General features: G+C 35.9%; 2 protein-coding genes across 3 annotated transcripts in view; both read right to left on the bottom strand.

Annotated features, from left to right (window-relative positions):
- The window catches only part of LOC132193636 (uncharacterized), a 142,050-nt gene that overhangs the window by 61,613 nt on the left and 54,422 nt on the right, over nt 1–26,015 (bottom strand). The window contains exons 1-3 of one of the 2 annotated variants that reach the window (XM_059614420.1): nt 16,023–16,064; nt 12,921–13,101; nt 10,977–11,758 (exon numbers count right to left, since the gene is read on the bottom strand). In XM_059614420.1, the coding sequence (XP_059470403.1) occupies nt 10,977–11,521 (545 nt within the window). In that variant the 5' untranslated portion in view covers nt 11,522–11,758; nt 12,921–13,101; nt 16,023–16,064. Of the gene's footprint in view, nt 1–10,976; nt 11,759–12,920; nt 13,102–16,022; nt 16,065–26,015 lie in introns of those variants that run through there. The other variant, XM_059614419.1, reaches the window with a different exon arrangement.
- The window catches only part of LOC132193642 (poly [ADP-ribose] polymerase tankyrase-1-like), a 161,079-nt gene that overhangs the window by 89,900 nt on the left and 45,164 nt on the right, over nt 1–26,015 (bottom strand). The gene's annotated exons all lie outside the window — the stretch shown is intronic.

Here is a 26,015-nt window from a genome sequence, read left to right as displayed (position 1 = left end):
ATTCCACCCCTCACAACTCAGGGCGACACACCCCCTAACCAGCGCCGCCAGCGGCCGATCCCTCAAACTCCAACTCAAACGCAAGTACTGGGTAATAGCCCGCCAACGACACAACTCCCTCCTGCACCCCCCACTCAAGCTCAACCAAGGCATCGTACTCTGAGCCAGTTTGAAAAGCAATACAGAACGACTTGTCGAAGACTTGCTCGAAACAGAAGGTCGGGTTACATTCCATTAGACTTGAGGGATTCAAAGTGTGAATTGTTCAGATTGAAGGTGATATTCTGAAATCCAACGTTCAATTCAAGGCTCACGCAGTTTCGGCGGAACTCAAATGTGGTCGCGGGCTTGCAGCAGAAGTTGTGAAATCTGTTGGTCGCCCCGCTCTGAAAGGCAAACGGGCGCAAATTGGAGATGTGCTGCCAGTTGAAAGTCGAAACGGGTCAACATGGCTTTTTCTTGTCACGAAAGAATGCTTCTGGCACAAACCTCGGCACAACTTTGATCAGTTTGGCAAAGATATTATCTATGCCATCGAACAGTTAGCTGGTTTCATCATAGGAAATAAAATCAAAGAAATAGCTATCCCTCACCTGTGCGCAGGTTTAGATCAGATGAATTGGCTTTACGTTCGAGATGTAATTCACCACTTCCTCAAAGACGTGGATGTAAAAGTCAAGGTGTACCATCTACCAAGAGGGTACCCAAGGTCACCACGAACCCACCTTCACCCATCACTTGCCATCAGGGAGGGCTCCAGCTACTCCGAAAACGGACAGATGAGCTACGAGGAACACTTTCCAGCTCTTCAATCACCTACTGCTTGGTCCACACCAACTGGACGAAAAACTAGGCTCGATCAGTCAACTAGAGAGGGCCCAATGCTTTCCACAGCACCAACACCTCCTCCCCCAGGAACAACACCTTCACAGGACTCAATTGTGACCTCCCGTTTAGAAAACAGTAACAATGTTTCAGTTCTTATCGCCATCGAAGAAGAAGAGAAAGTGACATGTGTGAACCAAAGTGGAACGGTAAGTGGTACCGATACCACATCAAAAATCCCAAATTTTTAAACTGCCCTGAAATAAAAAATGTTAAAAATTTAAAGTTGTTATTGTGGAACATTGAAGGCCTTAAAAAGATGTACGAAGATTTTGGCCAGTATAACTTTCACAACTTTGATATTCTTATATTAACTGAAACATTTCTTCTTGAAGAATTCTCTATCCCGGGCTTTTATGGGAAACACATTCTTGGCACTAGAAACGAAAATAATCTGGGAAGGCCAATGAGAGGCATTGCTGTATATTATAACTCTAAGGTTGGCACTCTAAAAAATTATAAGCAAACAGAAAATACTCTCATTTTAAATTTTGAATTTCTCTCAGTTGTAGGAGCGTATTTTGAACCAACCTTAAATGAAGATGAAATTTGGGAGGAGTTAACAGACTCATTTAATCTTGTGGAAAATCGGGAAAAGTTAATCTATGCTGGAGATTTCAACTGCAGAATTGACAAGAAAAATAAAAAGGGAACTTTGATCCAGGATTTTGGAGAATTTAACGACCTAGCTCTGGCTAATTCAAGTCCTTTACAGAAAACATATGTCTCAGAAAAAGGGAGTAGTGTCATTGACTTAATATTCGTGGGTCAAAAAATCAAAAGAAAGAACTTTCTTATTAGTGACTCGTATCTGAGAAAGCATAGGTTGACTTCTCTTGAATTTCAACTATGGGACAAAATAGAATACCAGTTCCACAATAATGATCGTAGGAAAGTAGATTACGACGTGTTGGAAAACTTGCTTGTAAATAAATTTAAACAAGTACTAAATACTGACTTAGAAAATAAGAATTTTAGTAAATTTTATGATGATATTTTACAGCTTATTGACGCTTCGAAATTTGATAACGTTAGGTCGCCACGTAAAAGTCAACCATGGTTTGATAGTGAGTGCTACTTATCTCGTCAAGACCTTAATTTCCTAAGAAAATTTATTGATTCATTCTCTCTTACTTGTGATCATGCGTCCGAAAAAAGTGAGGTTCTCAATATTTTTGCTCAAGCGAAAAAGCAATACAGGCGACTAATTCGATCAAAAAAGAAATCCTTTGCGGAAAAACAGGAAGAAAAGCTTCTGTTAGAAGCTGAAAAAACGTGTTATAAATTATTAAGGTTAAATAGAAATTTAATTTATAAGGAAAATGATATTTCCATTAGTACATGGGAAGAAGAGCTCAGCAATATTTTCAATGTTAAAAAATGCTTACCTAGAGAATCACTAAATCTGAAAAGATTATTAGAAAATTATCCACGATCAATCCATATGAAAAAGATTTTGGAAGCTGAGGTATCCCTTGCAATCCAAAAACTTAAAACTAAGAAAGCAACGGGATTTGATCTTTTGAGCAATGAGAATCTTAAAGTTCTGTGGCTTCACATTGCACCTGAGATTACGGCATTTTTTAATCTCTGCCTAGAAACTGGCTCTTTTCCTGAGCCGTGGAAATTTGCGAATTTAAAACTATTATATAAGGGAAAGGGAGATTTGTCCGATGTAAATTCATATAGAGGAATTAGTTTAAGTTCCACCCTGTATAACTTACTAGACAGAGTGCTGAATAACAGAATATACTCATATCTAATAGAGCTCATTCCCTCTAATCAATATGGTTTTGTTAAACACAAGGGTACGATACCTGCTGTGTGTAAACTGTTAAATGAAATAAATGATAGTGTTTATGTTAAAAAGAAACCATTGTATGCCATATTTTTAGATGTAAAGAAGGCCTTTGACTCGATAGATCGAACCTTCATATTTGAGAAATTGATTGCATCCAACAAATTTACTTTCGAAGAACTGAATCTGTTAGCAACAATGTTGGACCTCAATTATTTGCAAATAAATGACGGAGTGTCGTTGTCAGAAACCATAACACAATCAAATGGAGTCCGTCAAGGTGGATGTTTATCACCGTTCCTATTTATATTTGCAATCAGTGATTTTAATGATGCAATACTAGAACTCTTAAATGTCAAAGCAATCCTATATGCTGATGATGTTGTGTTACTAAGTGAAAACTTAGAAGAATTGAAAAAAGCAATGGTAAAAATTGAAAAATTTCTTGCAGAAAGAAAACTTCAACTTAATTTAGGAAAATGTAAAATTATAAAATTTAGAAATAAGGGTCGAGGCAGATATAAAAAAGATGATTCTCTGATGATAAATGGTCAGTCAATTGAATTTGTCGCAGAATTCTCCTACCTGGGAGTCATTTTTCAATCATCAGGCAATACCTTTACGAAACATATTGAAAAGAGAGTCAAATCTGCAATCTTTGCAATCTCGAAACTAAACTCACTAGCAAAATCGTCAATTTCAGCAGGAATTAAGCTATTCAACTTGGCTATAGCACCAATAGCTAGTTATGGAATTGAGGCTATTTGGCCATTTTTAAGCCAAAATGACCTTATTAAACTTGAGACTGTTAAATCAAGATTTTTAAAAAAGCTTATGTGTCTTTCCAAATATACAAAATCGAGATATGCATATGAATTAGCATGTACAAATTTACTCATTATTGATCTCTGTAATACATTCTCGTTAACTAACACGACTGAATACGAGAATTTCCTAAATGTAAAAAATGTTACAAATGCAGAAATCGACCCACAATTTTACAACACTCCTGCAATGACTGAAAATAAATGGAAAGAGACTAACTTTAAAGATCGGCACCTTTTTACGAGGTATGCTTGCCATGGTTTTCATCATTTGTTATGTGAAAATAAAGATTACCACTGTGCAGCAAACAAAAACTGTAAATGTATAAAATGTGGTGAACAAATTGGAATGTATCACCTATTCGAATGTAAAAAGAGTGACTTAACACTAACTAAAGCAGCTTCTATGAAAGTTTAGTGCAATTACTGCCTCTTCAGTTTTTACTATTATTATATGCATAAACAATTAATATTCATGTATGTGTCTGTATACCGTTGGTATTTAATAAAAAGAATTAATTAATCTTCAATACTTATTAGTTCTCTCCAAAAATTCTTGAAATCAGTTGGGAGGTAACCATTAATATTAATAAAATTTTCAAATTATGCAATATTAATGTTTGCTCCTTCCTCGCATCCAAACAGGTTCTTTTCCAATTTATTTTCGCACAGATTGATTTGATTCAATCAAACGGTTGGTTGAATGCGATGATTTTCCACGGATTTCCAATTTGCAGTTGAATGAGACGCAAATTATTTTCGAAAGGCAGCCTCGAAAACGGCGGCAGCATCGCCAAACAGAAAGATGAGGAAACACATAAATTATTCCGACAACCTTCACCAGCATTATGTGAATTCTGAGCAGAGACGAGGAGCGTGGTGATTGCAAATTGCTCAAATCAAAAGAATCATTTATGCACCGGTGGCCTCATTAAAACCAAAAAGCGGCCCATTGTTTTTGTGCTCAATTATATAATCCAATCGATCAGCAACTTTGAAAAGAAGCCGGTCATCGATTAAACTTCGTTGATGAAAAATAGGAAGAGTTATTAAAAGAGACGGGACCATTCATATTATGGACGACCTTCACCTAAGCGTTTCACTATTTAAAAAAAGCAGCAGCCGGCGAAACAGTGCCGCTGGCCATTTTCGGCTGATCATTATTTTCACGTGAAAAAATACGACGGAACGAAGTGGAAATGACAAATGGCCGGAGCCGCGTGTTCGCCGAGACCTTGACCAACGCATCTTTCTTAACATATGTATGATTGCATATAGTGCTTGAGTTGTTGTTAAACAAATGCAAATCAGTCGCGAAACGAGCGGATGCGACGCGTGGAATTAATTTCAATACGAAATGAGAGAGATGAGCTATCACAAGGCGTCTTAATTACATACAATGAAGACGAAAAAGCGCGATAAAAATCACGTGGGAGTTAATTAATAAATTGATTGGCTTTTAAATGTGGAGAAATCGTTGGTCCGCGGAATTCATAATTCGGTTGCGTGATTTTACAATGTTTTTATTAAATTTTTTCAACCTTAACATTTTTTTTTTTGCATTTATTATTACAACAGAGTGAGATTGTATAATTTAGAAAATTGAGTAAATAATTAAGCAAATTAGCACTCCTTCGATCGGTTTAGGGCGTTGGAATTGCAAAGCCAAATAACAGAAGCCAAGGTTAGCGTGTTAAAAAGTCCTTATTTAAAAAAATAGAGGCTCAATTTTGGCTGAAACAGTTAATCTAAAAGATGTCACTTTAAGTGAGCCATTTTATCAAATTCATAAACACAATTTGTGTATATCAATTATTAATAAAATTAATTAAAATAAACGATATTTTTATTAATTTAATTATTCATCCAAACTTTATTTAAGACATAAAAAAGTTATAGTTTTCTTCAAGTTTTAAGTTTCGAATGAAATTCTTACTAAATATTTCTAATTTTTACCAAATCTCATAATTAACCAAACATGTATCTCAATTAAGTATAATTTTCATGAGAATTCCAAAGAAAATTATATTTTTACGGTCTTTTTTTATCATTAGTTTCTGTCAAAATGACACAATTTTAACGATCCATAGTCAGAATGGATTATGGAACGAGTTTAAAAAAAATTTAAAAGACTTCTTCACAAGTCTAGTCACACACACTGGTCGCTTTTGCAATGAATTGCAACCCAATACGAAACGTGCAAGTTGCATTATGTGTCCGTCTGTGTGCAACGTTTTATTCACACACATGCTGTGTTGTTTGAGTACTACATGCGCGGCGGCGGCGGCGGCCCCAGCTGCAGTAGCAGCGGGAATCATTTTTCTCGTTTCGCAATCTTGCGCCCGGAGCTGCATTATATGGCCAGTTTGTTGTTTGTCGGAAAACAATGTCCATTTGGCGCAGCTGCTTTCGCGAAAGGCCATTCCGTGCATTGTCTTTGCAAAGGACAGCTCGACGTTTTGATGGTGCATTTTGTGCCGCCAAATAAATAAATGCAAGAGCACTCTCGACTAATGAGCCTCGGCAGAGTAGAAAATAATCCCAAGTCATTAAAAGCGACATGCTGGAAGTGCATCGAGCGAGCGAATGTGTTTCTCGTGTATAATTACAGCTGCAGATAGAGGCTTAGCGGAGGATCAAGAGACGACGGGGCCAATTAGAATTTATTAACCCGGAGATCAACCTAGAAAAATAAATACAGCAGAAAATTGCGGCTGATTTTTATAATTGGGCTGGTGAAATTACAGCCTTTTTTCTAGAGAAACGACTCGTCATACTCTTTTTTAGTTTAATCTGAAGCAAAACATTAAGAAAAATATTTCAGCGACATTTTCAAATTCTATAGGTTTAAAATAAAATTAAAGGGCATTTTAAATAAAATTATGAAAACACTGATTTTTTAACAAAAGGCTCTTAAATTTCAATCATTTTTTCAGAAGAAAATATTTCCTTAAAACAAATTAAAATTATATAAATAATTTTAATTCTGCAAAAAGTTAAAACTAAATTTGTCCAGAAATTTTATATTTACTTTTAAATTGTATAGAAAGTGGTACTGTAAATTCTTAATTTTTTTTGCTGTCTCGTTTCATGTACATGGTTTGATAAAAACAATTTATATCACAAATTCTTCAACAAATATTTAAATTAAATCACATATCAGTACAGAATTTTTGAAAAAATTCAACATTTTTGCCAGGAAACCGCCAAGTAATTTATTATTTGAAAATATAATTTAGAGAAACTTCTAATTAGCCACGAGAGCTCCTTTTCCCGCGCAGACACGGTTGTAATTTTCCTGTGAGAATAATTTCCAAGACACTGCAGTCCTTCTCATGAGCAGCGCACTTGGAAAAACATGAATGTTTCATTCATTCTGTGTTATGTGTGCTCGGCGCAATGCATGTTATGAAAATACACACAGAGAGCGGAGTGAGTGCCAGGAGTAATAAGTTCAAGCACTGCTCGTACATAAAAAGTACTTCTTACTCTCGGTGGCGTGTATTATGGGTGTGTGTATATTTTTAGAAAGAGAAGCGAGCCCGCAGAGCAGCGCACTCAATCATCGCACAATTGCTTCGAGTGCAGCGCCGGCATGAGAAAAGAAAAGGAAAATTTGAAATAACCTGTGTGAATTGCAATGCGGCTTTTATGTTATCAACAGGAAAGTTCTTTTGTTTGAAGTTTAAACGGTTTGTTTGTATTATTTTGCCGTAGCTGAAAATGCAAATGGCTCAAAAAGTTTGAACTATTATTTTAGAAAAATATTTTTGATGGAGAAAACTTGAAATATTTCATTTTCCAGCTTGTGAAATTCTTTTTGGATTCCATTTTTTCAGCTAAATCAACAAGAATAATTTTCACATTGAAAATAAGTTGTATTGATTAATAGTTTATTATTATATTTTCATTTTAATCAATTCTGAAAAAAAGGGTCAATAATATTTATATTGATTTATATGAGGTGAAATTTTCCACTAAAAACGGCATTTTATTTTATAATGACCCATCTCCATCCAACAATTAAATATGCAAAAAGTTTGGCTCCATATCTATACTGTTTCTAAATTGGGAAGTTATTTGCAAGCCTCAGCATTATACCCAGGAGCATTAAGTTAATTAAAATTAACAAAATTATAAATTGGTATCAATTGGTATATTATTGATTTCTACATCAAATAAATTTAATTAAAGTAAATTTCCTTACTATTTATTGAAATTATATTTTTATAATTATGTTGTAAGAATTATATTATTACTAAACGAAGACAAAAACTTGAAAAGTTAAAATTTTAACTTTTAATTAGAAATTTTATTTATCTACAAATATCACGATTTAATTTCACTTTCCAGAAATTAATTTTACTATTAAAGACTGGAATTATTAAATGAAAATATTTTTTTTTTCAAGCCGTTAATTTTTTTTTTTATGTGCTTTGGTCACGGATTTCCTCTCTCCGAGTTTTTCCCTTTCGAAACGGGTTGGACGGATCATCCAAAATATGATAATCAACTCGTCCGACCTCCAGTTCTGCGCACAGTATTTATGTGTTAGCAGTGCCATTGCCATTAGTACATAAACAGCTTGCCATTAAAATAATAGCAAATTCGGACGTAATCAAAACCGGCGTCGCGAAAATAAAATTATATGTGCAGCATTGCAAAACGCCCGCTAAAGCAAAAGCTGATAGGCATATTTTTAAATAATAACACTCTCAAGGGCGTCTTGCGGACACGTCTGAATTTGAATAGAAATAAAATTCAGCAGGATGCGGGACCTAGACCTTAACCCTTTGCGTGCACATCATGATGCAAATGTAGGCCAGCAGCGCGTGTGTGAAGCAAGGCAGTGCATAAACAATAATATAACGAGAGAAAGAGATGAGTACGGTAAGGAGGTGGCGAGGAGTTGTTGGCTTACTTTGCAGCGTCAAATAGAAGGTGAAAATAAATACGCCGCGGCGGAGAGCAAAAGGCGCCGGAGAAAGAGAAAGAAAGAACGGGTCGGAGGAGGAGGAAACTCTCCGTCCGTGTCCTCCAAAAAGCAGAGACCTCAATCGCAGAGAACGAATCTCAAGCCGGACTTCTTCTTATTTCAACTCCCACGCGCCACGGGAGATGCTGCTCACACTTATTGTTAGGTCAGGCCTTCAAATACCAGAACGAATTAAATCAAAATTAAAAAAGGCGTTGAAGTGTAAAATAATTAAATAAGTTTAATAAAAAATTCTTATCATAAAAAATTTTAAGATTATTTTAAATTTAGTTACAAATTTTTATTTTTATTACTATCATTTTTTTCATTTTTTATTATTGCAATTAAAAACATTTTGAATTGAAAAGTTTATGTGCGATCTTTTAATAACCATTATCAGTAAATTGATACATAAAATAAAAAGGATTCATATTTATTATAATCAAAGTAGGTGATTTTGTTATTAATGTAAGGTAGATTCAGCAATTTTTGTAACAGAGGGTTGATTGATTTATTCTTCGTAGGTATGAGATAAGATATTTTTATAATTTCTAAGCTTACCTCAAAATTAGTCAAAACATAAAAACATAATAAATGTCAAGATATAAAAACATAAAATCAATACAAACTACAAATCGAAAAACTTTAAAATGATTGATTTTTACTCAAAACAGTCTGAATTTGCTAAAAATCAACAAACAATTATTTAAGACAGTCCAGGCATAATAGGCTCTAAATCTTGACCACTTCTGAACTAAAAATTTAACCAATTTTTTTTTGTAATTTGTGACTAAAATGTTAATATTTGAATTGAAAATTTACGTTTGTCCAGCCACACCAGAAAGAATTTTATTTTGAAAGGAAAAAAATATTACATAAAGTATCCACATTATTTGTGCTAAATATTGTAATTTTTGTTTCTAAATTATTTCCTTTTTATTTATGCATATCAAAACTGTTCTAACTTTTCAAGAATATATAATTAGAGTTATGAAGCAAAGGGAGCAGAGAAATTTGCAAATTGTGCACAGAGACACTTGAGCACGGAGGCGTTTAACGCACGTAACTTGCTGCACGCTTTGCAAATTTTGGCTCCGAGAACAAATATAATTGTGCTCGCCAACTTTTGGCACGCCACGTGCATAAGGTGCAGGTGAGTGAGCCGCACCGCTAATGTCAGTGCGCTTTTGTGTTGAGAGACTGTTTCGAGCGTGACAATGCGATTGCATAAATTAGGGGGCTTGCATGTATGTAAAATAATGCAGCATATAACAAACTTGATATCAAACGCGGAGAATGTTATGTTAATTTTATACGTAACTCTTGTGCGAGTGTTTTCGGTCGCGGTCGCCGTGGCTACCAGCATAATTTATTCCACGCCACACTCGACGTTGGAAATTAAAAAGCAGGAAATTTTATATAATGAAAATTATAAGTACGGAGACAAGTGCAGCTGCATTTTTGTCGGTTTAAAGGGACGCGCGGTGATAGCGGCGGCTAATGCGCCGGGTTTATTTTTAAATGGCTTGTTTGTTGTTTTACGATGCGACCTTTACAATAACACCCAGATTGAGAGACGCGGACCACTTGGGATATTCAACAATGACTTTGGAGATTAAGAAATTAATCTTCTCAAAAATTTCTTTTCTCTTCAATAGCCCAATGTTTATTTATTCAAGCTTAAAATATTAACCTAAATTGTCGCGGAGACAATTGCTTTGCTCCATTTAAGTTCCAACATTAATTAATTTAATTTTTAAACAGATTCTGCAAATATTCATGGAATATAATTGACATTTCCTTTATTATATTTATTATTTTGGGCCATTGTCTGCTCCAATGCAATGGTTCCGAATACTTTTCCAATTGCCTAGAGATAAGTCTGAGGGTTTTTTTTTGTTAAAATTTCAACTTATGCATATATCCTGATTATATTGTTTTAATTAAAAAAAAAAAAACAGTTGAAAATAAAGATTTTATAGGGACACTTTTCTTGTCTACCTTTCCTCTTTATTTTGGATTCTAAATTTACAAATAACTTAATTATTATTTTTTTCTAATTTTTCGCTCGTATTGTAAAATATTTTGTTCATTTTCCCCGTTATTTGCATTGTTTCCAACCAATTTTGAAAAACAATTGGTTTAAAATAAATCAAAATGGGACCTTACTCTGATCAGAAAGAAGCTTTTGCTCCAGCAATTTTTGTTTCTTCCCTTTCAAGTAAAATTTCAGTTTTTTTTATTTATAGCTACAGATATATTGTAAAATTGATTTATATTTTCAAATAATTATATTTAAATTTGTCCTTATTTTCCCCTAGTTTGCCTCAATATTCCTGCTTCGTGAAATTTGAATAAATTTTTATTATAAAAATTAGGTGAATTTCTGAATTTTTTCTAGTTTACATTACAATTTTGAGTGTCTATTTAAAAATAAAAATAAATATTTTGAATCTTCACAATATTACACATAAACCTGCAACTTGGTACTCACCTTCGTGATGTAGGTGAGATGGGGAAGGAGAATCTCATGGCAAGGGGCTGATGCACTAACGCAGGCGGCGAGCCGGGGGTGGCAGTCGCGAGGGCGGTGGTCGGCACCAAGAGAGGCGGGGGCGGGCCCGCGATCGTCCTGATGGGCAGGGTCGAGTACGGGGGCGGCTGCTGGTAAGAGTTCATCAGCAGGTCGGGCAGCAGCCGCTCGGCGGGGATTTCCACTGTGGTGGCGCCTCCGGGGGCGGCCAGGGTGGGGGCGGGCGCCGCCGCCGGGGCGCTGTTGCGCAGGAGACGCTGCTGGCGCCGCTCGCGGCGTTCGCGGCGCCGCTGCTCGCGATTGTCAGGCTCGGTCTGCGCCTCGGTGGAGGTGAAGGTGCGCGCCTCGCCGCCCCCACTGCCGCCCCCGCCGCAGGGGACGATCTGCACACTGGACACATGCGGCATCGAACACAGTCTTCGCTCTTCGTCTTCGGTCTCGACGTCGTCGGCGGCCGCGGGCAGGCCGCCGGCCGCTGGCCCCCCTTCAACACTGACACTCACCATGCGCGACGCCACCGATGCGTCCGCGCGAAGCAAAGGTGCGCTCGACACTGACGGCAGCCGACCTGCCGCGGTGCAACCTGAGCCGCAGCAGCCGGTGCCGCCATCTAGAGGCCACTCGTCGCTGTCGTCGTCGGACGAGTCGTTGCGGCACTCGTACGGTTGGTACAGCAGCGCCGACAGGGCCTCCTGCACGCCTAGCGAGCGTGATGACGACCGAGGAACTTTTCGAGGGGGCTCCTGAAAAAAATAAAGTGATTTGAAACCTGAAGAAATTTAGGGTTTTAATTTCATTTTGGTTCAAATTTTTGGTGTCGCGAACGGAGAATAAATAAATAGAAGCAGGTTAGTTAAATTTACATGAAATAAATACTTAACGACTGGGCAAATTTTGCAGTCCAATCTAGAGATTTTATTTTGAAAAAAAAATTTCATTTCCATGGATACAGATTTTTTTTATTATTTAAATTTTATCACCCTAGCTCGTCCCAAGAAATTTGAGCAATTTTCTTGGTCTGGTAGATTGAAAAAGGGCCCATTTTATAAGAAAAGTTAATTTTAAAAAAAAAAACTGACACTGAGTTTAAATAATAAAACTGACAATTAAATACTGCAGAAATTATTTTAAACTTTTTTCTATTATCACTGAATTTACATTTATGCTGATTTTTATTTTATATTGTCTAAAGTTACCATTCATTTAACAAGATTTAATATTACATAATGAATCTGCGCTCTGCGATTTATATTCATGAATTAAATGAATTTTTAAGGATTATAGTTCAATGCTAAACTCGGAATGAGAGACTTGATTTAACATGGAAGAAATTTTGGTAACGATGGAACACGGACATCTGAATATTATAAATTTTTTGATTATATCTGTATCTCTGTTGCATATTTTTTTTCCTACGCTTATAATTGAATGAAAAAAAAATAATATTTAACATATTAATTTATTAAATGTTCAATGTAAAAGATATTGATATATATTTTAATATAATAAAAAAATAAAATATTCTACGTAAATTAAGTTTTTTTTTAACCATAAAAATTGATAATATCTAATTTTGCCTGTATCATGATGCATCAAAAGGCTTTAACAATACTCTTCTATATCTCATCATTCAAGAGCCGAAAGAAAATTACCATAGCAAATACTTTATAATAAAAGCGCCGGTTGAAGGCTAATCTGCATTTATGATAATTAAAACGCTAATTCGCGCCGGCCGGTCGAAATCCCGAATTATAATTCAAATAAGCTGCTTACACCGCGGCAAATCAGATTAGAGCCGCAGGATGCACTTTGCGCTTAGCACGATTATGCTCCGAGCACACAGCATGTGTACGAGTGGCAGCACTTGTAGGGCCTCCTGAATGTACATTTTAATTTCCAACTGACCTGCCAGCAGGGGTTCGGGGTCTGCACGCCGCTGTCCTCAACCCGTCGGCCGTGTCCGAAGTCCAGCTCCAGCGGCGGAACGCGCGCCAGCGGCAGTTCCGTCGTCGCATTGTTGACGGGAACGACGCATCGGAACGCGTCGCGACGCCCGACGGTGTCGCTCGGATCTGGCCAGCAACGCCTGCAACAAAATTAATAACGTTTTTATTAATATGAAGTGTTCATAAGAATTAATTGAAATTTTAATAAATATTTGTTCATTTTTGTATTTAAAAAAAATATATATATATATTTTTCATATTTCGTTACGGCAAATATATTAAATAAATGGTACAAGTTAACAAATATTTAGTATCAAATCGTGTTTATTAATTATCACCGGGCATTCTCTGCCCAAATAAATCATCCATACATTCAATATTTTAAACTACATCGATTACAAAAGAATTGCAATAATAGTTATAGTAGTAAAATATATGAATACACCAAATGTGTGCTTTTAATATAGCAATTTGATGACATTTAACAATATATGAATTAAAATGAGATTCATCATTTTAAGTAAGTCAAAGTAGATTGAATTAAAAAAGTAATTTTTATAAAAGAGTGTTAATAGCGAGCTTTGATTTCCAAATTTTCATTCTCAGAGCTATACTTTTGATCATAAAATATTTTTTCCCATTCCCTAAATTTCATTTTTTTTCTTGACGCTCAAAAAGCTTTAATAATAATGGTTCCTATTTACAAGTTTTCCTCCATATTAATTTTTTTTTTATTAAATTTAGGATGCATGGCCTTAAGTTACGCCATTTAAATTAAATCAAAATTTTTTTTACTTGCAACTATAAAATTTCATATTTATTTAAGATATTCCATAAAATTTAAGAAGCACGGAAGAATTTGCAATAAAAACACCCTCAAATATCTTTAAATAATTTCTCTCTCGGTGCATCAAAACACAGCAATTTTTTTTATCAACCCCTAATGCACAAGTCATGTTTCCACACATTCTCTGCAAAGCTTGAACTTTCCTCCTCATTTTCCGTCTGCCTATTGAAAACTCCACACAATGTGCGTCGGCCATCATTTTTATATTTTTCGGTGAAAGAGGGAAAATGCTGCGGCTATTGTTATAATAACGCGAGCAGGGGTCGCTGAATAAAATGTGGATAGTCATAAATAACCGCACACCGGTGGCCGCGAGGGTGGGAAAAAGACACAAGGCCGTGCCTTATTTTATTTCGCAGCAGCACAATTATTTTTCACGTGTGTTTATATCGAGGAAGTGCGGCACTTTCTGTCAGTCACGCGAGCTGCTTGGTTATGCGTATCGCCCCATTCGTTTGTAAAAGCAGCTGGACTTGCAGTTTTATATAGACAGGGGCGCTTTTTCAAATGAAACGAAAAGTACCGCTCGATCAAAATACGCACAGCTGTGAAAATAGTAAATGTTTGGTCTTGAGCTTTGATTCGGCAGTGAAACTCTCATCGAGCATTCAAGTCTCTGTAAAAGTTTTCTATTTATTTATATTGAAAGTGCAGTGCGTGAGTAAATGGGGCACAGTCCGTATTTGCTCACCAAAAACGGACCCTCTCACTCACTCACTCTGTTTGCAGCTGATTTATTGTAGTTAAAACTGCAAGCTAAGAGAGTGAGTCAGAGTACATAAGTCCGATGCAACGAGGTGGAAAAGGATCGGGCACATTATATCTCTCGGCGGACGAACTTTTTGCGAAACTTTCCAGCTGCCGGCCGGAGTTTTAAAGTTTGCATAAGCAATTTCTGCATGCCGAGATAGACGCTTTGAGGTATTTTCAGAGAAGAAAAGCTCTGCAGAAGTCCGGCCAGGTGAATAAAGAGCGAAGAAGTTTTGCTCCAAGGGAGTGTATAAAATATTTAATGAAAATCTCACGTGATATATTAGGAATATTTAAGTAATCCAAAGTTTGAAAACGTTCGTGGCCTTTAAAAATGTATTCAATCTGGGAAAAAGTGGCCAAATTTATGTCCTGAAAAGTTTTCTGTGAAAATTTTATAAAAAATTGATTGCGGTTAAATACGGTAAGTTTTTAATAATTAATGTTGATTAATATTAAAGTGAAAGAGATAAATGAAAACTGACAATAAAAGCTTAGAGCTTGATTACAAAAATCATATTGAAATATAATAATTTTGCCAAAAAAAATTTAAAACCACATACAAGAAAATCTTAAAAATTATGAGTTTTAGAATCTTTTTATAATATAAAGAGTTTTCTATTTATTTTTTAATTCATTTTTAAATTTTTATAATATTAAAATCACAAAGCAGTTTATTCAATTGACACGTTTTTGAGATCAAAACTTTAAGAATTAATAAGATAAAAAGATTATATATATAATTGGAGGCATAAAATCAATGATAATATTGTTTAAGAATAATTTAATTGCAGTTAAAGTAAATGATTTAATTATAAAGCAGCCATATGAGGATAATATATTGAAGAGTAAAAAAAATTTAATATTAACTCAACATTCAAACAGTTAAAAATTTAGACTACGTAAAAATGAAGTTTGTCTAAAAATTGTTCAATAAAGAGATTTGAAATAATTCTTTTTTATCTTACAACTTGTGACAAATGGGTAAAATAAATGCAATATTAAATTAAAGATTGTTTAAACAAATGGCTCAATTTGTCTGTGAAGAATAAACAATAAAAGTTATTGAAAATTTGAAGACAATAATATTATGAAATATTAAAAGGCAAAGTAAAATTAATTTCAATTATAGAAAAATGTGAGTGTTGAAAACTCAGCTTCCCCCGTATTTTTAGATCTGATACAGAACCAAAATATTTGAGGAACATGGAACATCGTCGTAAAAAGCAACAAAACGTTGGGCAATTCCATGTTATGCGAAGGCAAATCCCCGAAATTTACGTAACGTTGCTCGAACCGAAGCCCCACAGTTAAAAAATTCAATCTCCACTAGAGAGAGATGCGAGCACAAAGCTCAAAGGGATTCCAACCCCTGGCAGCAGTAAAACGAAAATGCCTGCGAGAGAGAGAGAGAAAGACGAGCAGCTGTTTCCCTAGGAGGAATTCTCTCGGAAATCGTCCTACCTCTTTATGGCCTTTTGGCGCCTGAACCGATAATGGGGCGAAGGTGAGTCTCGTTCGGCAACCTCGTCCGTGGGACACATGGTACACTTCGGCGGCGCCGACGGTCGACGCCGAATTTCGATCGCGACCGAGGCGAGGCGACGTGCTCGCCGAGCGGGAAGCAAGCGACTGACTAACCAGCCCGATGCATATATGACATGGGGAAGAAGAAGCAGAGAACACACATTTGTGACCGCCTGCTTTTTGTGAGGGGTTCAAATTATACGACGGCTGGGGTGGGGGAGGATGCACGGCTCGGCGGATCAACGCCAGCTCTACACAAAACCATTGTAAAGTTATTTTAAATTCAAAATTTCAATCTTTTTTTATTTTTGCTCTGTTGAATATAAAATTTTGATGGAAATTAATTTGAATTTGAGTAGAAATTGATGTAAAATAATTTTTAATTTTTTTTTGGTCTTGTCCTTTAAAGCGCCCCCTTGGCAAGGTAAGGGAATTGTGTGCACACGTGTGTGCCATACCTCGCGTTAGCACACACAAAAGATCTCCATACCCCTGACCTACCCCTCATCAATAAACTGGCAGGCGTACGTTTTTTTTGAAAGGAACCAAAGCACAAAGGACGCGGACACATGACACCTTTTCTCGAGAGCTCCGATTTTTCTTAAGATTTCTTCCTTCTACTTTGTCGTGGCAAAAAAAAATGCAGTGCTCTGGATTTTGTTGTTTGTTCAGAGTGAGTGCTCAACGAATTAACCGGCTCGGGTTGCGTGGGTGGAAAAACTGAAATTGCCCTTCCGGTTGAATTAGTGCCGCAGTTAATTGGATGCACTCGAAACAACACTGTAGCTGAATAGGAAATTGTTTGCAGAGCTGCCAGGAAATAAATAATGAAAAATAAAATTATTAAATACATTTAAATAAGTCCAATATTTTCACTCCACAATAAAATTTAATTACATGCGTAAATAGAAAAAGTCACGTTTTTTACGAATTACCTTCATTTCCCAATTTTTATGGTTTTATTTGTTTTTACACTAGATTTTATAAACAATTTTTTTTCTTAATTATGACATAAAATAATTTTTAGTTTCAATTAATAGGTTTTTGTTTGATTTAATTTTGTTTATTTATTTTTTATTTAAAAAACAAATATCATTATTTAATCTATTTTTATAGCTTTTGAATTTTTTACCCGTATTGTATAATGTTTATTATATTATTATAATATAATATTTTATTTGTTTATAATTGTATTGCCTTCAACGTTTAAGAGTAAATGGAGTTATTTCATAAACATAGAACCTCTAGGTATCCGTGTAGATATTTATTTATCGCTTGTCAATATCTGATTATTTTACTGAAGTGTATTTAATTTGAATAAATTCTTAGGCAAAATCTTAGACAAAAGTAAATAAATAGTTTGAATTTAAAAGTTCTCTATACTGATAAATAAAAAGGAATTTGGGCCTTCCAGTTCCACTATTAGCCACAGGTCTAAAAGGAAAAAAAACAATAATTGCGAGTAGATTTTTAAGTTCTAGTTTCGTCGGTTGAAATAATTCGAAGAGAAATTTGTATTATGCATTTTCAGCATATCGAGTGATTTGAAATTTTCCTGCTCCAGAATAAATCATATGTTGAATGTAAACACTGCGCACAAACATCTCTCAAAATGAGTCAAAGCTGGTTTTGGTTAGAATATTTTTAATGAATGTTCGAGAGAGGCATGAAACTTCCACGCAGAATAAAAAGATCGTCACATTTGCAGCTTTTGCCGGGCAGAGAGAAAATAATATAATTCATTGGACGGTGGCAAACAGCTTTTTTGCTATAAATCATACAAAAGCGAGAAATTCAATTTCCGCGACCAGTCAGCCGAATCATCTCTCCTCGGCTCTTTTGATATATATTTATTTTCGCCGCTGGAAATTATCTCTCATTTTTCTAGCCATTTCACATCTCTCGTGCCGAATTAGCCCTTTCATTTCATTTGCCAAAATACATAAAAGAAATTTCTTATTATATATGGAAAAAGCTCCGAGAGCGAGAGACGTGGAGGACGTAAAAGAGAGTCTCTCTTTCATTTCATGCAAATTGAAAATATAAAACGCAATTCACCAAGTCGGTGGCTTCTTTTTTCTGCTTCTGCCTGGCCGCGATGGAAATTTTAATATATATCAGCACACACAGAAGTGCATATCTCCTTTTTCCTCCACTGAAGGCTCATCAGCAGCATATAAAGCCCGTAATTCATTCAAAGGGGGAGAAGGAAAATTCATCCCTTTCATAATATTTTCCTACTTGGCTCGCGCTCATTATATGCGAAAAGCCTTGATGGCCTTTTAGCTTTTTTCCTTGGCGAACGAACGAGATTTATACGATGCATAATTAATTGCCTGGAAAGGCGAAAAATGGGTCAGAGAGCGACAGCATCTCTCTCAGCGCCGCGCGTTAATAAGGGTCTCCTTTATTTTTTTCTGTGGCGTTTCCTCTCGATTATTTTTCACGTCTTTAGCAAATCTCTAGCAAGGGGACATTTTAAAACGTTTTGAATGTGAAAAAAAAAACGATGATTGAGTTAATATTATTATAATTTTTCTATGAAAAGCATGAAAATTTTCAAAAATAAATTGTTTCAAATTTAAATATCGACTTCTGTAAATAAGTTTAAATTTAAAAAAATTAATGACAACTAAACCTAGTAAAAATAATAATTTTAACTTAAGGAATGGTCAATTTTGGGCATTAATAACCTGCTAAAAAGCATTGTTATTTATATGCACAAGTAAGGATTTTTTTAAATATTCTTTTTCCCATGCAACGTATTTCAAAATATATTGAATTTTTAAGCTGAAATACAATTATAATTCAATAACAATATTTTAAAGTAGATATTATCTTAAAATTATTAAATTTCCCCTATGATTAAAATTTTTTACTAATTAATAAATTTTTTATTAATTTTGAAGCTTGACAAATTAGTAAAAAAAAGTTAAAAATCCCTTTAACAACAAATTGAAGAAAAACGTTGGGAATATACGTACGATATAAGCGGATTTTCTAAAATAATTTGGAAAAAGAAATATTTTTTCATCCAAATGGTTCCCTTTGTCAACATTAAAGCTGGCGGATAGAAAGTCCAATTTAATCGATTTGCTTCGATACCGGTCTGAATAATTTATCCAAAAAGAAACAAGGAAATCCACTTAGAGAAATAAAAACAACGCTGGAGAAAAGCAGAGCAAAAAAAGAGGGATCATTTCACAGACCAGTGCAGGAAAGCAGAGGGAAAAATAATAATTTTTCCCTGCCGGTGTGCACCGGTGAGTTACGGCCGCAAAAAGTCTGCTGGGGGAATTAGGGGCCGCAAATGAGAATGGGAAAGGCTGGTGGAAAAGGTGGTGGGACCAAACAAATTTATTTCCCGCCGCCGCCGGCCGGAGGCTGGGCCAGTAAGTCGCAAAGTTTAATGGACCGAATTAGCAGCACATCCTGCGCGGCAGCATTTTTAATTCAACAAAATGCTTTCGGCGCATAAAAGACTAAATTGTTTCGTCACGAAAAGGGGAAAAATAAACTTTGTGGGTGGCGCGGGGCGAAAAGCATGCAGGCCCCGAAGTGGCACACACATGTGACAAAACCTATATGGGCGGAAAAGAATGGTTCCACCGAGAGAATATTATACTTGTTGGGCGCTCGCAGCTCTGTTGGCGCGCACATGTGGTTCGGTTTAACGAGAGAGAAAGAAAGAAGAAAAAATATAGAGGTCGAATCCGGCCGACTCTCTCTCGTTAGTGCCGGGTCAACTGCGCGTCGCCGACCTGGCTAGGGGGTGGCTTAAAAGTGCCTTCCGCAATTTGGCAACGGCCGCTCCGCGCTTTTTAGCTCAGCTATTTTGGGTAAAAAAGAAAATTTGTTATATGGCCAATGAAGGTGTGCGAAGAGCAATTTACTTTTTGTAATTCTCCACTATATTTTCCATAACTTCAAATTTCGATAGCTTTAAGTCGATTAATTTCATTAAAAAATTAAGGGAATTAAGAATTTCAAAGATCATTCGCGAACATCTGATCTATTTAAAAGAATTATAAATTTCAATAAATTATTACGGAGAAATTAAATTTTAATTTCAAAGTATAAAAGTTTTAAACTTGACAAGTTTCTGAATTGTTCATGCAGGAAAGAGCAACACATGCATGCTTCAAATCTCCAAGCTGATCTTTTTATTCCAAACACACTCCAGAAGTCGAAACTTTTGCTTACAACACCTAGTTGCCGGCGGCGCAGTGTTCTTTTGTGCTGCAGCCGGACTCCCAGTTGAATTATGCAACTCGCTGCACTCTCAACAAAGGCGTGTTGCAGCACAATTCACAATTCAATTTCAGACTCGAGGCACAGAAATGCAGGAAAATATAAAAAGAGAGGAGAAAAAGCTGCCGCATCTCCACGGTTGTCGTTTTTAAACATTCACCCGGCGATTGTTGCCAGACGGGGTGTGTGTGTGTTGGTGCGGTGGATTACGCACGCATTCGGCCGAGCCACCCACCCAACCACCCTACCCAGGGCTTTGTGACAGCCCCTTGCTTTCAATAGGCAAAAGCGTCTGGTCTTTGTGCGAGCGAGGCAGCAGATGAAGTGCCGCCGCAGGATTTTAATCATTCCGAAGGTGTGTTTGGGAGAGAATGAATGGAAAGGTGCGGCCTCTCTCTGCTGCAGACGCGCGCGTCGTTTGCCATGAAAAGCAGCTTTCGCGCAAAAGTCACATCTGGAAAGTCCTGTGAATAAACTTTTGCTCTTTGAAAACGGATGGAAACTAATGTATTGGATTGACGAAATGTGTGCTGTGTATATGTTTTGATGGACGTTGCCGATAAACTTTGATAAAAGGACGCACATCCTAAACACATGTGTGGATTTATTTTATCTTCCGGGGATAAGAGAGTGTCAAATATTGGTTCCATTTGGGGAGCAATATAACTTAATAACAAAGGACGAGATAAAATGCTACAAAAACTTCCGACCGCGCTTGGTAAAATTATTTATTTTAGATAAAAATAAACGTCGCTCTTTTTCACTGGCCTAAATAAACCTCCCTTATCATTAAGAAATTAAAGTAAGACAAAATTTTGTTACCAAAAACTGGAAAAGAGACACAATAATATTAGCAATGTTACATAATTATTAAAAAAGTTACACAATTTCATTATATCTGAAGAAATATTTCTTTTCCAATTCATCAAGTAAACTTCATAAATAAATTTATTAAAAATTATAATATCTGGGATTTTTTTTTTTTTTACTTCTTAATTTTTATTTCGATATCAACAATTTTGGCATAAAAAGGCTTGCGTTGATATTTGGGACATCGATTACTTTGCATCTCCGAAAAATATTCAAACAGATTCAAAACTTCAAAGCAAGCTCTCAAAACTCTTTGTATTTTTACGACGCGGGCTCCGAAATAAAAGCGACGAGAGTGTTGTTATGTAAATCAAACGGCGTCTAGACGGCCCAAATGCATAAACCACGGACGCGCCGTCAAGTGGGTGCAGCTGATAATCCTTATTAAAGCAAATAAAATGCGAAAGCACTCGGTCTCTCTCTGTAAATATATGAACTGTATCAACTTTCCCACGTGTGCGACCAGTTTTTTTTTCTTCTCCATGATTAGCCCCTCACGTTTAACACGGGGCCTGTTTTTTAGTCGAGGAAAAAAACGCGACCATGACAGCTTCACTTTCCAGTGGATTTCTCCGCACACATGGTTTGTGTTTCACACCCTCTTTCTCGCGGGGGATGAGGCTTCTCGCCCGAATGGGGGCTAAACACATAGAGAGACATGTGTGAATAGGGACGAGATGGCTGCGGGCGAGACCGAAACGCCGCTTTTCCGTCTCTGCCTGCATAAAACTCACAACATGTGTCGGTCTGTTCGCCGGCAACACAAAACAGCAACAACTTCCTCTCTTTGGCTAAAGGGCAGTGTGTTTGTGTTGGGCAGTGCCGGAGGTCGCGCTCAAATGGTACAAATAATACCACCAGCACGGCGGTCAGCTGAAAGTTCTTAATTTAAACGGGAGAGTGGAAACTGTCCAGAGTTGAAACTGTCCAGGGGTTGAAACCGTCCAAAAGATGGAGGATTTACAAAAAACACACCCTTATATGGGGAGGAGTGAATTGTGAGGGCATGACCAAGAATAGTGAGAAATGGAATCGTATATAATATTTTTTGAGAGGGACAAATAATCGATTGCAATGATGTAATTATTTGTATCTTTTAATGCTTTCAATATTGGACAGTTTCCACCATTGAGTTGAAACTCTCCAGGGTTAGAAGTGGCACCGCTGTCGCTGGACAGTTTCACCTTCTGGGCAGTTTCAACTTGTAAATAATGCTGCTAATTGTTATTCTCCAGTACTGGACAATTTCCACCGTTGCGTTGAAACTCTCCACGTTTACAAGCGGCAACACTGCCGCTGGACAGTTTCACCTTCTGGAGAGTTTCAACTCTTGACAATTAAATCAATCAGGTATATTTTCTCGGACAGATTCGCCACAACGGTTGAAACTGCCCAGCAGTAACCTCTGCAGGAATGATTTAACTTTTGTTTTTTGTCACATTGATATATTCAATAATTTAAAAATAATAAATAATAAATTTTAAAAGTTCATTTACAGTGAGCTATGATGAACTATTTAAATAAAAACAGAACTCGTTTAGTTTAATTAATAATGATTATCATTTTTGTGCAAAAGAGTGCTGTTTAAACATACTTATTATATTCAAATTTCTTATGGGTTGTAGTCATTTATCAGTTCTCATAAGAATTAGTCTCAATCGCTCAATTTGAGCTGTGCAACCATGGGAAATAAAATTATTTTCTCATAAAAACAGCCAGAAGACAAAAAGACAAGCGCGCAACACATATACCTGGCTCGCGAACAACAAGGCGCCGTGGGGCCGGTGATGGCGGTCAGCTGGGTCACCCGCGGCCGTCTGGGGTCTTTCAATCTCTCTATTGAAAACCCCCAGATTGATCAACATTGTCTCAAATAATCATTGAAAAAGTGCTCTGGCTGACAACTTCTGCAGGTTGTGCGAGAGAAAGAAACACTTTAGTTAACATGGGCCTGCAAGGTGTCAGGAATTTTTTCTTAGCCTGTGATTCAATTCTCTGTTTTGATTAAATAAAATGCGGTTGAGCTCTCATTTAAAAAAATTAATGCACCTTCATTCTCACGCGGAGCAGAATCAAATTTAAAACTTCCATATTGGTCAATTATCTAGCGCGGTGTGCAATTTAGTTTTTAGTCGTAATTAAAAAAATTTTAATTGCTCTCAAACTTTGATTTTTTTACAATTCGTTTGTCATTTATCTAATTTAAAATATTTAAATTGTCAAACATTTAAAATGCCAAATAAACAAATATAACATTGTTAAAACTCCATAAATATTTATAAAATATTTAATAAATTTGCAATATCTTGCGAATGTGAGAATATTCTTTTGAAATATCGAGTTAATATTTAAATCTATATATTAAATATAAATTTTAAATAATCTCTTTGTTATACTTTTAAAATTCACTTTTTTTCGATTTTTATTAAATTTCTTTGATTAGCATAAAATCTTAAAATTCAATTATGTAGGATCCAGATTCCAGATAAAGTTACCTAAAAACTTTTGATACAAAAGTTGATGGTAAAAAGAAAATTGAATCCCTTTTTCAAAAATGAACATTTTATTTTAATTAGGAGCAAAGTTATAAAAATTTGAATTCTCGCTTCCAAGTGATCTAAAATCTCGGCTTCACTCTGCTATAAGCGTACGGCTGCTTTTTCGCGCCGCTAGAATTGGGCGTGACAAATGTATTAATTGCTGATTTCTCATCTCCCATTAAAGCAGTGAGCTCCAAATTTTATGGATGTTTTCATTTTTGCCCTATCTACGTCTACAAATTTTTTGAAAAAATTCGTTGTCAACGCGAGCAAGTTATAAAGAAAAAACTTAAAAAATTAGCATATTTTGCTGAATACTGTACTTTCTTTTGTACCAAAAAATGTTTCAAAAATTCCTGATATGTGGCACATATTTGCGCACAAAATTCTGTTGCAGAGCAATTTATAACCCTTTTTGTTTTTTTAATATTAAATTCGAAGTGAAAAAAAACGCGTCAAAAATGGAAAACTATTGAGCGTGTTATTAAGAAAACTGCTGGTCAGAATTTTACAAACAAAACTTTTACCATTCTAGAATAAACGTCTCAGGATAGTAAAAGAAACTTTTTTCCAAAATTTATCAAATATCCACATTTTTTAATTTTAATGACACTTCAAATATTACGAAAAATTTGAGAAAAACAGGCAAAGTAAAAATATTTATTTAGAATTTAATGATGCACGCTTTATAATTTTGCTGCGTTAAGAACAATTGCAAATAATTAAAAACTGAAATGGATTTTTGCAGCAATCAGCTGATTCCACAGACCGCAGGAGAGACGAAAAAGATTTTTCTTCCTTTTACTGCCTCTCCTGGAAGATCTTTTTCGCTCAGCGCACGAACCCTTTGGGCTATTTTTATTGTTTCCTTTGTGTGCGCCAGTGTGCCTCATCGACTGCATTTCTGGCTCGCTCACAACCTCCCCTTGGAGCAAGAAATAGGTCGCAAACAACAAATTATACAAAGGGTTGAATGAGCTGCTTTGCCACCTTCGCTGAGCCACAACAAAATTACAGATTTCTTACTCAGGGACGTATACAAATTTTGGATACTTCATTTATAATTTAACCTTTATTTGCCGCGGGAGAGAAAATCCACGAGACAATTAATAGTGAACCTAAAGCCCTTCAGTGATTTTTAACTAAAAACTAAACCAATTTATGTAAACGCAACGGAATGTAAAATAACCCACAATAAAGTAATTAATAGGCCTCAGCTTTTTAATTTGAGTGGGATTGAAATCAATCTCTTTTTATTAATAAAAAATATAAGCATGCATAGTGTTTTTATGGCAGGTATTTCCCAAACATAAAAATCAAAATTTCTTGTTAAGTTTTCAGAAAACACCACGTTTTACCCTTTTTTGATTATATTCACAATATTAGTTGCAACCTCATATTTATATGGTAATTTTCAAATTTTGCTTGTATAAAATTTAATACTTTACTCATAGTTAAGAATCTGCGTTACGCCCCACCAAGCATCTCCTTTTGACACTACCTGAAACTTTTTGCACTCTGAAGTCCCTGAATAAGCCCGCCCCCGCGTCAGCACCATAAACCATAAGGGATATATGGGAACGAGATCACCCAAATATGTCACCGAAATATCACTCAATTTATATTCTGGGAGTAGCAGAGGGGTGAATCTGTCCAAGAAAATATACCTGATTGATAATTGTCAAGAGTTGAAACTCTCCAGAAGGTGAAACTGTCCAGCGGCAGTGTTGCCGCTTGTAAACGTGGAGAGTTTCAACGCAACGGTGGAAACTGTCCAGTACTGGAGAATAACAATTAGCAGCATTATTTATAAGTTGAAACTGCCCAGAAGGTGAAACTGTCCAGCGACAGCGGTGCCACTTCTAACCCTGGAGAGTTTCAACTCAATGGTGGAAACTGTCCAATATTGAAAGCATTAAAAGATACAAATAATTACATCATTGCAATCGATTATTTGTCCCTCTTAAAAAATATTGTATACGATTCCATTTCTCACTATTCTTGGTCATGCCCTCACAATTCACTCCTCCCCATATAAGGGTGTGTTTTTTGTAAATCCTCCATCTTTTGGACGGTTTCAACCCCTGGACAGTTTCAACTCTGGACAGTTTCCTACCACTCAATTTAAACGGCGATGCAACTAAAGACCGAATTGCCTGTGCTTAAAGTGGTCTTGAATTTTATGGGAAAACCACTTGTCTTTTATTTATGGGAAAGTTTTCTCAGGGATGTTCTTAGGCTCCAGTTTTAACAGATGAACGAGAATTTT

The sequence above is a fragment of the Neocloeon triangulifer genome, unplaced genomic scaffold (assembly GCF_031216515.1).
Source record: "Neocloeon triangulifer isolate White Clay Creek 2 clone unplaced genomic scaffold, ASM3121651v1 ptg000004l, whole genome shotgun sequence".
In the NCBI taxonomy this organism is placed as follows: Eukaryota; Metazoa; Arthropoda; class Insecta; order Ephemeroptera; family Baetidae; genus Neocloeon; species Neocloeon triangulifer.
Note: the sequence above shows the minus strand (reverse complement) of the source record. Positions and strands in the feature narration are given on the sequence as shown.